This window comes from Scyliorhinus torazame, chromosome 13 (assembly GCF_047496885.1).
Source record: "Scyliorhinus torazame isolate Kashiwa2021f chromosome 13, sScyTor2.1, whole genome shotgun sequence".
NCBI lineage: Eukaryota > Metazoa > Chordata > Chondrichthyes > Carcharhiniformes > Scyliorhinidae > Scyliorhinus > Scyliorhinus torazame.
The window spans coordinates 54,734,972-54,749,130 of NC_092719.1; the positions used below are offsets into that span (position 1 = coordinate 54,734,972).

Here is a 14,159-nt window from a genome sequence, read left to right on the forward strand (position 1 = left end):
GATCCCTCGCCCTCACCAGTCCCACCCCTCTCCACCTCCTATACATGTCACCCGTCTCCCCTGGTTTAAGCCTGTGGTTTCCACACAACAGTGACAGCACCGACATCCCCTCCACCCTAAAGTGTCTCCTCAACTGGTTCCACACCTAATCGTGGACTGCACCACCAGATTCATCGTGTAACTCCGCGGTACTAGCGGAAGCAGCGCCGTCACCGTGGCCCTCAGGCTGGACCCTCTACAGGATTTCATCTCCATCCTAACCCACTCGAACCCCTCTTCTGCCCCACCTTCTCCGCATTCACCGCCAAATAGTAATGCAACAGGTTTGGTAGCGCCAACCCTTCTTTCTACCTCTGCCTTTGTAACAGGCACCTTAACCCAAGGTACCTTCCCCGCCCACATAAACTCCAAGATTGCTGCATTCGGTTTCTGAAAAAAGCCCTTTGAGATGCAGATCAGGAGGGTCTGGAATACAAACCGGAACCATGGCAGAATGTTCATTTTTACCACCTGGATCCACCCTGCCGATGTCGGGTGTAGCGTATCTCATCTCTTAAAGTCACCCCTAACCTCTTCCACCAACTTTGTCAGTTTCCACTTGTACATCGTCAACCACTCCCCTGTCACCTGGACCCCCAGATACCTGAACCTGTCCCTGCCTATTTTAAATGGCAATGCCCCAAGATTGGCTCCCCGACCCGACATTCAACGTGTAGCCTGAGAAAGCCCCGAACCTCTCTGGTATGTCCATATCTCTCCCCATATTCTCCAATGGGTCCGACACAAACAACAGCAGGTCATCTGCATACAGCGACACCTGGTGTTCCCTCCGCCCCCTCACAGTCCCCTGCTACTCTACTGACTCTAAGGGCCATAACCAACGGTTCTATCGCCAGCGCGAACAATAGCGGACACCCTTGCCTGCCTCATTCCCCTGTGCATCCTGAAGCTCCGTGAACTCATCTCATTTGTCCGTACACTCGCCACTGGGGCCACATACAACAGGTGCACCCACGCCATCAACTTCGGACCAAACCTTCCCAGACTCTCAAACGGGTAACGCCACTCCACCTGGTCGAAAGCCTCCATAGAGACCATCACCTCCAGCACCTGCCCCTTCAACAGGGTCATGATCACGTTTGAGAACCGCGGCAAGCATTTAAATACACCTTCCCTTTTATTTACACCAATACTCATCTGACTGCTTACATTTTTAAAATGTTGCACTTTTTTGTATCAAGCCAAATACGCCTCGAAGTACACCACCATGTATAATAATAGATTCTTTTTTCAAAACCATGTAATTTAATGATAATAAAGATGAAGTAGAATTGCTCAGAAGCTAGAAATATCAATCTGTTTTTCCCATTGGAAAACGAGAATGAATCTTCAACTCCTGTTCAACTAGCTGACCACAGCTAGTCTCGGTGCTGATTGCCAGCAAATGTAGAGTTGTAGGCACTATCGGCAATTTACTTAGTATTGAAGAGCAAGTCCTGGTCACGGAACACGGTGCATGCAAAATAGAAGCAGCAGGGGGAAATTCTACGGCAGATTTCGACAGGTCCTAGCCCCAAATTCCTGCTCCTGCATGCCACAATAATTATTGCATTGAAGGACAGCCTAGATACTACACCCAATCACTGCACCATGCTGCAGAGTTGGAATTACAGAATTCTAGTTACAAGAACTTCCAAATTAAACACAGCCTATAGACTCAAACATTGACAGGCTTCAACAATTAACCATGTTACTATGGGGAGTCAGTTAATAACCAGCAATGGAGCGGCTATAGCAGAAAGTTGAGGAGAACTATACATTCCTATCCCTTGGGTGAGGAACGCCCCTCTCGGAGCATTGAGTGAGGAAATTTAATAGTAACATGAGTGTGGCTCTCCACTGGGAGCACAGTCAGAAAAATACTTTTGTCATGGCGAGCCATGTAATACAAACACTATCTTCACCTTTTTTATTTGTTCTTGGATGTGGGTGTCACTGGTTGGGCCAGCATTTGTTGCCCATCACTAATTACCCTTGAACTTAGTGGTTTGCTCAGCCATTTTGGAGGGGGGGGGAGCAGGTGAGAACTGCATCACTGTGTGGGTCTGGAGTCTCGTGCTAGCCAGACTGAATAAGGATGGCAGATTTCCTTCCCGGAAGGACGTTAGTGAACCAGATGGTTTCATGGTCATCAAGATTTTCCAGATTTTTAATGAATTCAAATTTCACCATCTGTCATGGTGGGATTTGATCCCCAGAGCATTACACTGGGTCGCTGGATTGCTGGATGAGGTTATGCATAATTCATTTGTGAGAATGAAACATTTATGGGAATATTTCTTTCCCCAACATGTTCCACATTGTAATCAAAAATATCCTCTCCATGAAACATGGAATTTATGTGAGAATCATCATTACTTTCTCACAAACCATCAACAACTGAGAAAACTACCAACTGGCTTTGCACATGCAGATAGCATCACTAAGGATTCTTATGGGCTAATGGTAAGATTCTTGGTAGTGTGGATGAGCAGAGAGATCTCAGTGTCCATGTACATAGATCCCTGAAAGTTGTCACCCAGGTTGATAGGGTTGTTAAGAAGGTGTACGGTGTGTTAGCTTTTACTGGTAGAGGGATTGAGTTTCGGAGCCATGAGGTCATGCTGCAGCTGTACAAAACTCTGGTGCGGCCGCATTTGGAGTATTGCGTGCAGTTCTGGTCGTCGCATTATAGGAAGGATGTGGAAGCATTGGAAAGGGTGCAGAGGAGATTTACCAGGATGTTGCCTGGTATGGAGGGAAGATCTGATGAGGAAAGGCTGAGGGACTTGAGGCTGTTTTCGTTAGAGAGGAGAAGGTTAAGAGGTGACTTAATTGAGGCATACAAGATGATCAGAGGATTAGATAGGGTGGACATTTTCCTCGGATGGTGATGGCTTTCACGAGGGGACATAGCTTTAAATTGAGGGGAGATAGATATAGGACAGATGTCAGAGGTAGATTCTTTACTCAGAGAGTAGTAAGGGCATGGAATGCCATGCCTGCAACAGTAGTGGACTCGCCAACATTAAGGGCATTTAAATAATCATTGGATAAACATATGGATGATAAGGGAATAGTGTAGATGGGCTTTAGAGTGGTTACACAGGTCGACGCAACATCGTGGGCCGAAGGGCCTGTACTGCGCTGTAATGTTCTATGTTCTATTGTTCCAGTTTCCTGTTTATGCAAGATGAATAATTAAACCCTTTTTGTGTCCTTCACACTAAACACTGATTTGATTATAATTTTCTTACTCCCCCAATCCCACTCCTTACTGACTAAATTGACTCATTCAACCATTCACTTATTGAACCAAAATGAAACAAGCCACTAGAGTTTCCTATAGTAACCATACATATTCTTCCACAATCACTCAACATCCAGAGACGTTATGTCAAAATGTTGACTGCGAAACATTTTGGAGAAGCCGTGGCCACACAGGAGGAAAATAAGATTATATTTCCACTAAAAGGTAAATTTATTTTTCAAGAACTAGTTCGAAGTAGAATCTGCAGCAGGAAGTTGTTTAATTTGATTGGTCTTCCCAGTAGTGAAGAGGAACTCTATAGATGGCTTTTGACTTTGCCACTTGTAATATACATCCTCTTTGTTATGGGGATTAAATATTGTGCTTAAGTGCTGACTATGAAATGTCCTGTATTTCTGTTAGTTTGAAAGTGCAGGTATGATCTGTTCTGTCAGATATGTTCCAGCAATGGACAACTCCATCCATTAAAATTGCAGATCAGTGGAAATTAGTTAGTCATAGAGCAGTAATGGACCATTTCCATTGATTGAAGGTACCAGAAATACTTCTCATAGTCATGTGAGAGAATATGAAGCTCCTAAAGCAGTTTTCTGAAAGTGCCTTGTTCTTGTCCATGTGCTGTATTATGTATAATGGTATTACAAGAGAAATAGTACATTTGTGGCAGGGTTTTTTTTCCCCATTTTCTCATTCAACAGTCCTGAATAGTTTTCGAAAGTAACCAGACCATTTCCTCTTTAAAAGTTTATTAATTACATTGACAGCTATTGCCACCGTAGGTACTGGACTCTGCAAGATCTCTGCTGCAGTTTCATTCTCAAATTGGGCAGACAACATGATCAACAAATGCCATAGATGCAAAAAGCTAAAACCATTTAATAAATGTCTTTACAAAATTAGGTGTAATTGCAAAACTGCAAGCATTACTGGATCATAAAAAAACATTTGACAGAAAGCCAACCACTTTGCAGTCAGTAGGTTGTCAATTTAAGTATTATAATGAGGCTGCATGCCTTCTATTTTACCACCATTTTAAATTTAATCTTGGCTGGTTAAGTTTTCTGAGCCTCGGAAATCAGGTGGCTAAAGAGCAGCACGGACTTCTGGATTCAGGAGATAAGTGTCTTTCCACATACCTGCTGGATTCACTATACTGGATGCACCAATGCCCCGCAATCAGATACCTCCAAACCTTCCAACCTCTCATCTCTCTCCCCTCCTCCCACTAACCCTTTTGATTTTGCCTCCAAAGCCTGTAGTGCGTGTTAGAATGATATGAAAAGGCACCAATCACTCAAGGGATTGTGAAAACCTGTTGTGGGTTCATCTATGCTAAGCACGTGAGCACATATATACACGGATAGAATGCTAGAGAACATCAAAGCTGCAGGGCTGTGCGGTGTGCTCTGCTCCAGGCCAAAGTGAAACGGAGATGGGATCACATGACACACTTCCAAGTGATGGCATGCTGCTATCCCTTAAAGGCACTTTACAACACAATCCTGCTCCCCATCCTGGTACGGCCTTTATTCTCTTACAGAAGGCTTCCAACCTCTCCCTCCCCACTCACGAAAGATCCTTCTATATGCCCTCTGCTCTGGTCTCCCATTTTCCTTGTGGCCTGTGATCTTCCCCTAGTCTGGCCTGCCTCTAGGCCCCTGATCTGGCCTATGATTTTGTTCCCGATTTCAGTTTTCATCACTGCTTCCCGCTTACCACCACCCGTCAAACCTCATTGATCACCCAGGTTCTGCACTCCCTCGGCCGGCCCTCCCTACTCTTCACTTCCCAGTATCAACCTGGTGCCAGAGCCCTACCTCCCTGTCACCCAGCTAGTCTCTCGATCTGGCTGCTCTGGTGGGAAACAGACAGAAAATGATCATTGGGGCCTGCCGTTAAATTCAGCAGAATCTAAGGGAAACCCATTTTCCGAGGTTTACTAACCTCAAACCAGCAGCAAGCCCCTCTCAACCTCCCTATAGATATATCTGTGATTCCTACATTGGAACGGAAGAGACAAATTTAGTTGCGTAAACTTGGGAACATAGCTGATAGTCTACTAAAATCTGAAACAAAATGGATGTATAGAAGTGCCTCATGTTTTTCTACTCATACTTCCACTCTTGTTCCGTCCCCCCTCTTTCCCTTTGTTCTGTTTCTGTTTAAGTGCTGCTCAGTTTTACATTTGAATGTAGAGTTACACCCAGAATAGTAACTTACCTGTTCTCTCCATAGATGCTGTTGACCTACTGATTGTTTCCAGCGCTTCCTGATTTTATACCTTTTTAAACATTGTTATTTATGGAAGAATGGTGACATGTATAAGAGATCAGGAAGTTCTTAAAACATTACAGATTGTGATGTTTCAAGCTTCACACAATTTTGTCGTGCGCATTTTTAGTGATTTTCTTCATTCATTCTCAGGCACTTGGAAATTTGGATTTATTTCCCATCCCTAATTACCTTAATTGATTGGCTTGCTATGCCATTTCGAAGGGCAGTTAAGAGTCGGCCCAATGATGTATAACTAGAGTCGCATATAGTCTAGATTGGGTAAGGATGGTAGATTTCCTTCCCGACAAGACATTTGTGAGCCAGTAGGGATTTTACACAATTTCATAGAATCATAGAATTTACAGTGCAGAAGGAGGCCATTCGGCCCACTGAGTCTGCACCAGGCCTTAGAGCACCCTTCTTAAGCCCACACCTCCACCTATCCCCATAACCCAGTAAACCCACCTAATCTTTGCTGACACTAAGGAGCAATTTAGCATGGCCAATTCACCTATCCTGCACATCTTTGGACTGTGGGAGGAAACTGGAGCACCCGGAGGAAACCCATGCAGACACAGGGACAAAGTGAAAACTCCACACAGACAGTGACCCAAGGCTGGATTTGGACCCGGGACCCCGGAGCAGTGAGACAGCAGTGCTAACCACTGTGCTAAATACCAGCCTCTTTTATTTCCATATTTTAAATAGAATTCAAATTCTGAAAAATGCCATGATGGGATTTGAGAATACTTTCTTGAATTATTCCAGATTACCAGTCCGGTAACATTGTTCATTGATTTCAAAATCAACGGTGACAAGCTGGACCCGTGCCCTCGGGAGGCCATATTCGGGGTGTCGGACCAGCCGGGGTTGGAAATGGGCACGGAGGCAGATGTTGTAGCCTTCGCCTCATTGATCGCCCAAAGGCAGATCCTGTTAGGGTGGAGATCAACCTCTCCACCCTATGCCTTGGTGTGGCGGGGGGACCTGCTGGAATTCTTAACGCTTGAAAAGGTCAAATTTGAACTGAGGGGAGGATGGAGGGGTTCTACAATTCATGGCGTTATTAATTATGCACTTTTGAGAATTGGATCACATCGAACATTAGGGGGGTTGGGGGCTGGGGGGGAGGGGGGGGACTGTATGTGTTAATGGTGACTATGGGTGATTCCTGATTCCTTTTTGTCATTTGTTTATGTTAACATGCTGACCAATGTCTGGGGTTTGGTGGGAGGATGGGATCGTTGTTATTGATATAGGAATTGACATTACATTCGTTACTGATAATTGTTTATTGTTGGGTGTAAATTTGAGAGAAAATGTGAAGAAGGAGGGGAATTAAAAAAAATATATAATTTTTTTAATCAGCGGTGATATATGCACTGAATATTTCCTATTAATGTCTCCGTAGGAAAGATGATTATGGTAATTATAAAGAAAATATTAAAATAAAACCACTTGTGGTTTCACTCTCTTTGAGCCAACTTTGGACTTCATTTGAATCTTCCTCTCAGGATTGGGAATTATGTTCTCTTTATTTCATGTTTCTCCTGGAAAGTGTTCTCATGATATTTAGCTTGTGTAGAGAGACTGGATACTCTTTGGCTGATTCACAATTACATCCTCTCACGCCCCATTACCTTTGCATGATCAACCTGATTTTCTTTAGTGTATCTTCACACACACTTTTTCCTTCGGGGATCAGCCCATTGAATGCGTGTCACAAATACTCCTTCCAAGTCGAACAAGCCCTGGCGTGGGACCTGAACCTGGAGTTTCTGGCATCAGAGGTAGGGTCACTACCACTGTGGCAGAAGACTTCACCAACATGATTGAAGAATAATGAATAATGTACCAGAAGCATACTTGAAGTACTGTGATAAGCTTTGGACACTACATCTTGGGAAGGATATAAGGGAGTGCAGTGCACATTTATAAAGACAATGCGTGGACTCCAAGGAGAGATTACAGATGCTGTTTGTTATCCCCTGCAATTTAAAAGATTGAGGAATGATCAAAGTGTTCAAGCTATTAGGAGAAACCAATAGAGTAGCGAGAGAGAAACTATTTCAGTTAGTTAGGTATTTGAGGACAAGACCAGATATGAGTCAGACCTATCAGGAGTTTCATTGGAAAAAAGGTGCTAGACGTTTGGAACTCTTTCTCAAATGGCAATTGAAGTTAGAGCTATTGCTAATTTTAAATCTGAGATTGATAGATTTGAGTTAACCAAAGTAATTAAGGAACATGGGGTTTTATGGAGTTGGTGAGAGATCAACCATGATTTTGTTGAATGGTCAAAACAGACATGAGGGCCGAAATGCCTACACCTGTTTCTATGCCACATTTTGTCCTCAGCTTAGCCCTTCAGCACTATTTCCAACTGCTACCTGATGCAGAGTGCTGCAGTAATGTAACAAAATTGAAAATACAAAGAGAAGCTAAGGTGTTGGAATAGATAGACATGCACGTTGCTGCCTGGGCATATTGTTTGTAATGTGAGGTTTGTTGACATTCTGTAATCTCAGGTCATTGTGACCTAAAACAGGCTCCATTGTGACATAAATTTACCAAAAATATAGCTAAGAATCACAATTAGTTTGAGAATTTTATACACAGGATGATTTTATGGATGGCAGTGTAAATCTTAATACTGAGATTTTCTTGGAGTACGTATATAATTAACAACATGTATGTAATAGAATGATTCCTGCTTTATTGCCAGACAAAAATGCTTTGCGTTGATAATTCCATATTAAAGATGGCATGTTATGTAAGTAATATTTCACAAAGATAACTGTAGATTAAAATATGTTTTGATGTCTAATTGTTTGGCTGTAGTAGTCTATTTGAATGGCTTGGCTCTCACTTTGAAAAATCAGAGTCCAGAATTTACATAGATTACACAAGATATATGGTACAGAAACAGGCCATTTAATGCAACTGATTCATACCACTGTGTATGCTCCACTTGAGCCTCCTTCCATCTTTCATCATCCATCATTTCAACCCTCCATGCCTTCTCCCTCATATGCTTGTCTAATGTCTCCTTAAATGCATACCATGTACTTCAACCACTCCCTTTGGTAGTGAATTCCATATTCCCTTTGGGTAATGAAGTTTCTTCTGAATTCCCTATTGGATTTATTGGTGACTAACTTTTATTGATGATCTCTGTATCCACTCTATCAAAACTTTTCAAAATGTTAAATACCTCTGTTAGATCATCACTCAGCCTTCTTATTTCAAGAAAAAAAGAGGCCCAACCTGTCAATCCTTTCCTATTATGTGTACCCAATCATTTCTGGTATCATTGTAAATCTTTTCTGCACCCTCTCCAGTGTTTCTAAATACGTTTTAATAGTACGGTGACCAGAACTGTAAGAGTGATCTAACCAAGGTTTGAGACTGGTTCAGCTTTACTTTACTACTTTCAATTCTATTGCTCTAAAAATAGTCAAGTACTTAGCTTGTTTTTTTGATGGGCTTGTTAGCCTGTGGCACAACTTTTAGTGCTTTTTGTACCATGGGGCAGTGTGGTAGCATAGTGGTTAGCACTGTAGCTTCACAGCACCCAGGGTCCCAGGTTCGATTCCCTGCTGAGTCACTGTCTGTGCGGAGTCTGCACGTTCTCCCAGTGACTGCGTGGGTTTCCTCCGGGTGCTCCGGTTTCCTCCCACAGCCCAAAGACGTGCAGGTTAGGTGGATTGGCCATGCTAAACTGCCCTTCGTGTCTAAAAGGATTAGGAGGGGTTATTGGGTTGGGGGATAGGGTGGAAGTGAGGGCTTAAGTGGGTTGGTGCAGACTCGAGGGGCCGAATGGCCTCCTTCTGCACTGTATGTTCTATGTGTACTTGTGCATTGAGGTCTCTTTGTTCCTCTACCCTCCGAGGTTTGCATCTAGTCATAAGAAGTGACCCCTTATTCTTCCTATTAAAAATAATACTTTTATCAGTGTTGTGCTTTGTTTGCCAATTATTTGCCCATTCTGCAAGTTTATTTGTGTCACAGAATCTTTATAGTGCAGATTTAGCCCATTGAGCCTGCACTAGCTCGCTGAAAGAGCATTCTACCTAATCCCACTCCCCTGTCTTTTCCCCATAATCTTGTAATGTCCTCCTATAATTTGTTACATTCTTCCATGCTATATTGACTATCCACTCCAATTTGGTGTCATCTACATATTTCAAAATTGTGCTTTGATTCCAAATTGTTAATGTAAATTGTGAACAGCAGTGGTCCCAGCTCTGATCCTTGGGGAGCACCACTTCCCACTCTCTGCTTTCTATTTTGAAACCAACTAGCAATCCATTTTGCCACTTGTCCCCTGACTCTACATTCCCTGAACTTAGTCTGTTATGGAGTAATTTGTCAAAGGACTTTTGAAAATCCAGATAAAGTACATCTACTGTATTACCATTATTTCCTCAGAAATTTAATAAGATTGGTCAAGTAAACTATTTCCTTTCGAAATTCATGCTGACCATTAATTATTTTTTGTTTCTAGAATTCTTCTATTTTATCCTTCAGATGAGGATCCAATTATTTTTCCCACTACTGATGTTAAGCTGATTGGTCTGTAATTCTTTGGACAAGTTCTTCCCCCCTTCTTAAATATAGGAATAACATTAGCGGAGTGCATAATTTTGGCTGACACTACACAATGGGGATGCTACATTGTCCTTCAAATGAGATAACATGTGTGACTATTTGTGGTCAAGGTGGATTTTAAAACAACTGGTGGCAGTATTTGAGGAAGAGCATGATATTCTCTTTGCCAATATTTCCCCATCAACCAGCACAGAGCAAGCACAGATGAACTGGTCATTTATTTCATGACTACCTGTGGAATCTGTGTGCAAAATGGACCATGTGATTGCTGACATAATAATAGTGCGCACACAGAATGCCTATAGTGCAGAAAGAGGCCACTCAGCCCAACAAGTCTGCTTGGCCCTCCAAAAGAGAACCCTATCAAGGCCCGCACCCCCCTCCCTATCCCTGTAATCCCATAACCTCACCTAACATGCACATCTTTGGACGGTGGGAGGAAACCTACATAGACATGAGGGCAACATGCAAATTCCAGGGCTGGAATCGAACCAGGGTCCCTGGCGCTGTGAGGCAGCAGTGCTAGCCACTGTGCCACCGTGCTGGGACAGCTGAAGGCATAGCCGCCATCATTGGGGCAAAGGAAAGAGTTTAGCAAGAGTCAGAATTTCATAGAAGTTCATTGTGTGTGAACACCTTTTGAGACATTCCTGCGAAATGTTATATGGGGCTGTATAATTGCTAGTGATTATATAATAAAAGAACAAATACTCAAAATAAGTGAATTTTCAGTTTTATTTGTAACATATCATCATTACTGACCAGTTTGTTTCTTTGTCCATGTAGTGTGAAACTGCACAAGAAATGACAAGCAAACTTAAAGACCATTCACTGCTGAAGCAAGTGGAATACCTGCAGACGGAAATCATGAAAATGAAGATATGGTCATCCAGCATTACGGAGAAAAGAAATGAGTTGGATGAAAAACTAGTTTCTCTTTCTGATACCATTGAGAGAATAGACAAGAACACAGTCCAAATATCAAATGATATCACCACAAAACTTTCGGGTGTCAGAACTGACATTCGGCGAATATCTGGTCTGGATTCAGATATTAGTTCTCTGAAAGGTTCCTTGCATGACCTGGAAAACAAGGTGACAAATATAGAGAAAACTGCTATTCATAACATAGGAAACTTAATTGCAACCAGTGTTGAAAGAGTCACCCAACTTAAGAATTTGATATCTGGAAATGCAGACAAAATTGGATCACTGCAGAAGAAGTTGACGGAATTGAAGGATGAAGATAATAAGCTTTCAGACAGACTTTGGAGCCTAGAAAATAGTCGAGCAAAACTTATTAAGGCGATTATATTTGCCAATGACCTTAAACCTAAAGTTTACAACCTCAGAAAGGATTTCTCTCTCCTCGAGCCACAGGTGAATGATCTTATCGGAAGAATTGGTCAAATTTCATCTGATCTACTGAAAAGAAATGAGGAAATTGCCAACTTAAGGAAAGAATTAGCTAATTGTACTGAAAATGCAAAAGACAACCAGGGTGCAAAAGATCGACTAAGTCAGGTCACTACTATGGGTCAGTGATCGTAGGGTTTGTTTTTAACAGCAAGATAAGAAATTGGAGATTTTAAATATAATTATCCAAAGTTCAATCTGAATTGCATTCTTGTCAAAATTCTCTTTTTTCGCGAGTATTACTGAGGATATGGCGTGTTGCAGTATGGCAAGGCTCATGTTACAAGTCGTTTAATTTCCTTATGTAATGCTGAAAAACTCACAGATGCGATAAAGCCAAACAATGACATTTCCTCAAATGGCAGCAGAAGATTGGAATTCACATGATCCAATATATTTTCAGAACAAATTGTTTCTTTTAAAAAAAATTAAATGTTTTACACCCATATATTGTGAAGTATCATTGAGTAGTAGCGATTTGCTTGAAGAATTTCACCAAGTTTGATTAGAAGTAAGTTTAAAACGTACACGTGTATTAGAGCAGAAGGATAATAAGTAATAATCCTGAAAATGAACCATGAGATCCGAGCATGACACTTAAGTCTTCATCTGAAATTCCTCTTCCATTATTCAAAAGGAAATTTTAAAACTGCAGTGAGAGGAATTTCAGGCAAATGTGTTTGGTGTTTGTACACTCTTCCCATAATGCAATCACTTTTGTTGATGGTCAAGCTCAAGCTTTTTAGCGTACTTTCTTTATTTTTCTTGGATCTTTTAACATCATTCACCATTCAGGTCAGACAACCAGCTGGACTGGAGGTGTACAAGCATGGTTCAGGCTGATATAGACTTCAGCTTAGTCTTGTGGTGATGTGCCTGATATTGTTATGGTTGAACAAGTGGAATACACTGGAATATATGGTTCTAGAACATGGAACATAGACAAATACAGCACAGAACAGGCCCTTCGGCCCACGATGTTGTGCCGAACCTTTGTCCTAGATTAATCATAGATTATCATAGAATCTACAGTGCAGAAGGAGGCCAACCGGCCCATCGAGTCCGCACCGGCCCCTGGAAAGAGCACCCCACCCAAGGTCAACACCTCCACCCAACACGAAGGGCAATTTTGGACACTAAGGGCAATTTATCATGGCCAATCCACCTAACCTGCACATCTTTGGACTGTGGGAGGAAGTGACCTGTGGTATAATATTTTAGAACCTTTGGGCAGCACAGTGGCGCAGTGGTTAGCACTGCAGCCTAACGGCACCGAGGTCCCAGGTTCGATCCCGGCTCTGGGCCACTGTCCGTGTGGAGTTTGCACATTCTCCCCATGTTTGCGTGGGTTTCGCCCCCACAACCCAAAAGATGGGCAAGCTAGGTGGATTGGCCACGCTAAATTGCCCCTTAATTGTAAAAAAAAATATGAATTGGGTACTAAAAGAAAAAATTTTAGAACCTTGACAAATGGTGGTACGGGAATGACTTATACAATATTATATTTAATCTTTATGTACCAATAATCATTGATAGTAGTCATTGCAGTATGTCAAATTACTTATCTTTAGCACCTAAAAGTTGCATTTTTGTGAGTATTCCACTTTAAATTGACCCACATTAGTAACATTACTTATATTATCCAGTCACTACACGACAGCATCATTCATTATGCATGCCGAGTGTAGTATGATCCATCTTGGCCTCCTCCCAAGGTCCCCAGCATCACAGATGTCAGTCTTCTGTCAAATTGATTCACCCTACATGTCAAGAAATGGTTGAAGGCACTGTGTACTGCAAAGAGCATGGGCCCTGACAATATTCCAGCAATAGTACTGAAGACTTGTGCTCCAGAACCTGCTGCACCCCTAGCCAAGCTGTTTCAGTACAGCTACAACACTGGCATCTACTCGGCAATATGGAAAATTGCCCAGGTGTGTCCTGAACACAAGAAACAGGACAATTCACCCCATCCAATCAGTCTACTCTCAATTATCAGTAGGAAAGTGAGAGAAGGGGTCATTAACAGCACTATCAAGTGGCATTCACTCAGCAATAACCTGCTTACAGATGCTCAGTTTGGGTTCCACCAGCATCATTCAGTTCCTGAACTCATTACAGCCTTGGGTCAAGAGCTGAATGCCAGAAGCAAGGTGAGAGTGACTGCCCTTGACATCAAAGCCGCATTTGACTGAGTATGGCATCAAGGAGCCTGAGCAAAACTGGAGTCAATGGGAATTAGGGGGAAACCTTTCGCTGTTTGGAGTTATGCCTGACAAAAAGAAAGATGGTTATGGTGGTTGGAGGTCAATCATCTCAGCTCCAGGGCATCACTGCAAGTGTTCCTCCGGGTAGTGGTCTAGGCCCAACCATCTTCAGTTGCTTCATCAAGGACCTCCCTTCAATCATAAGGTCAGAAGTGGAAATACTCGTTGATGACTGCACAATGTTCAGCACCATTCGCAACTCCTCAGATACTGAAGCAATCCATGCAGCAAGGACTGGACAATATCCAGGCTTTGGCTAACAGGTGGCAAGTAACATTTGT

At 42.4% G+C, this 14,159-nt stretch overlaps 1 protein-coding gene across 1 annotated transcript in view; it reads left to right on the top strand.

The window, feature by feature from the left end:
• Positions 1-12,059, top strand: part of ikbip (IKBKB interacting protein) — a 34,892-nt gene extending 22,833 nt beyond the window's left edge. The window contains 1 exon segment of the mRNA XM_072471536.1: positions 10,982-12,059. Coding sequence (XP_072327637.1) covers positions 10,982-11,740 — 759 coding nt within the window. The 3' untranslated portion in view covers positions 11,741-12,059.
• Positions 12,060-14,159: the final 2,100 nt, after the last annotated feature.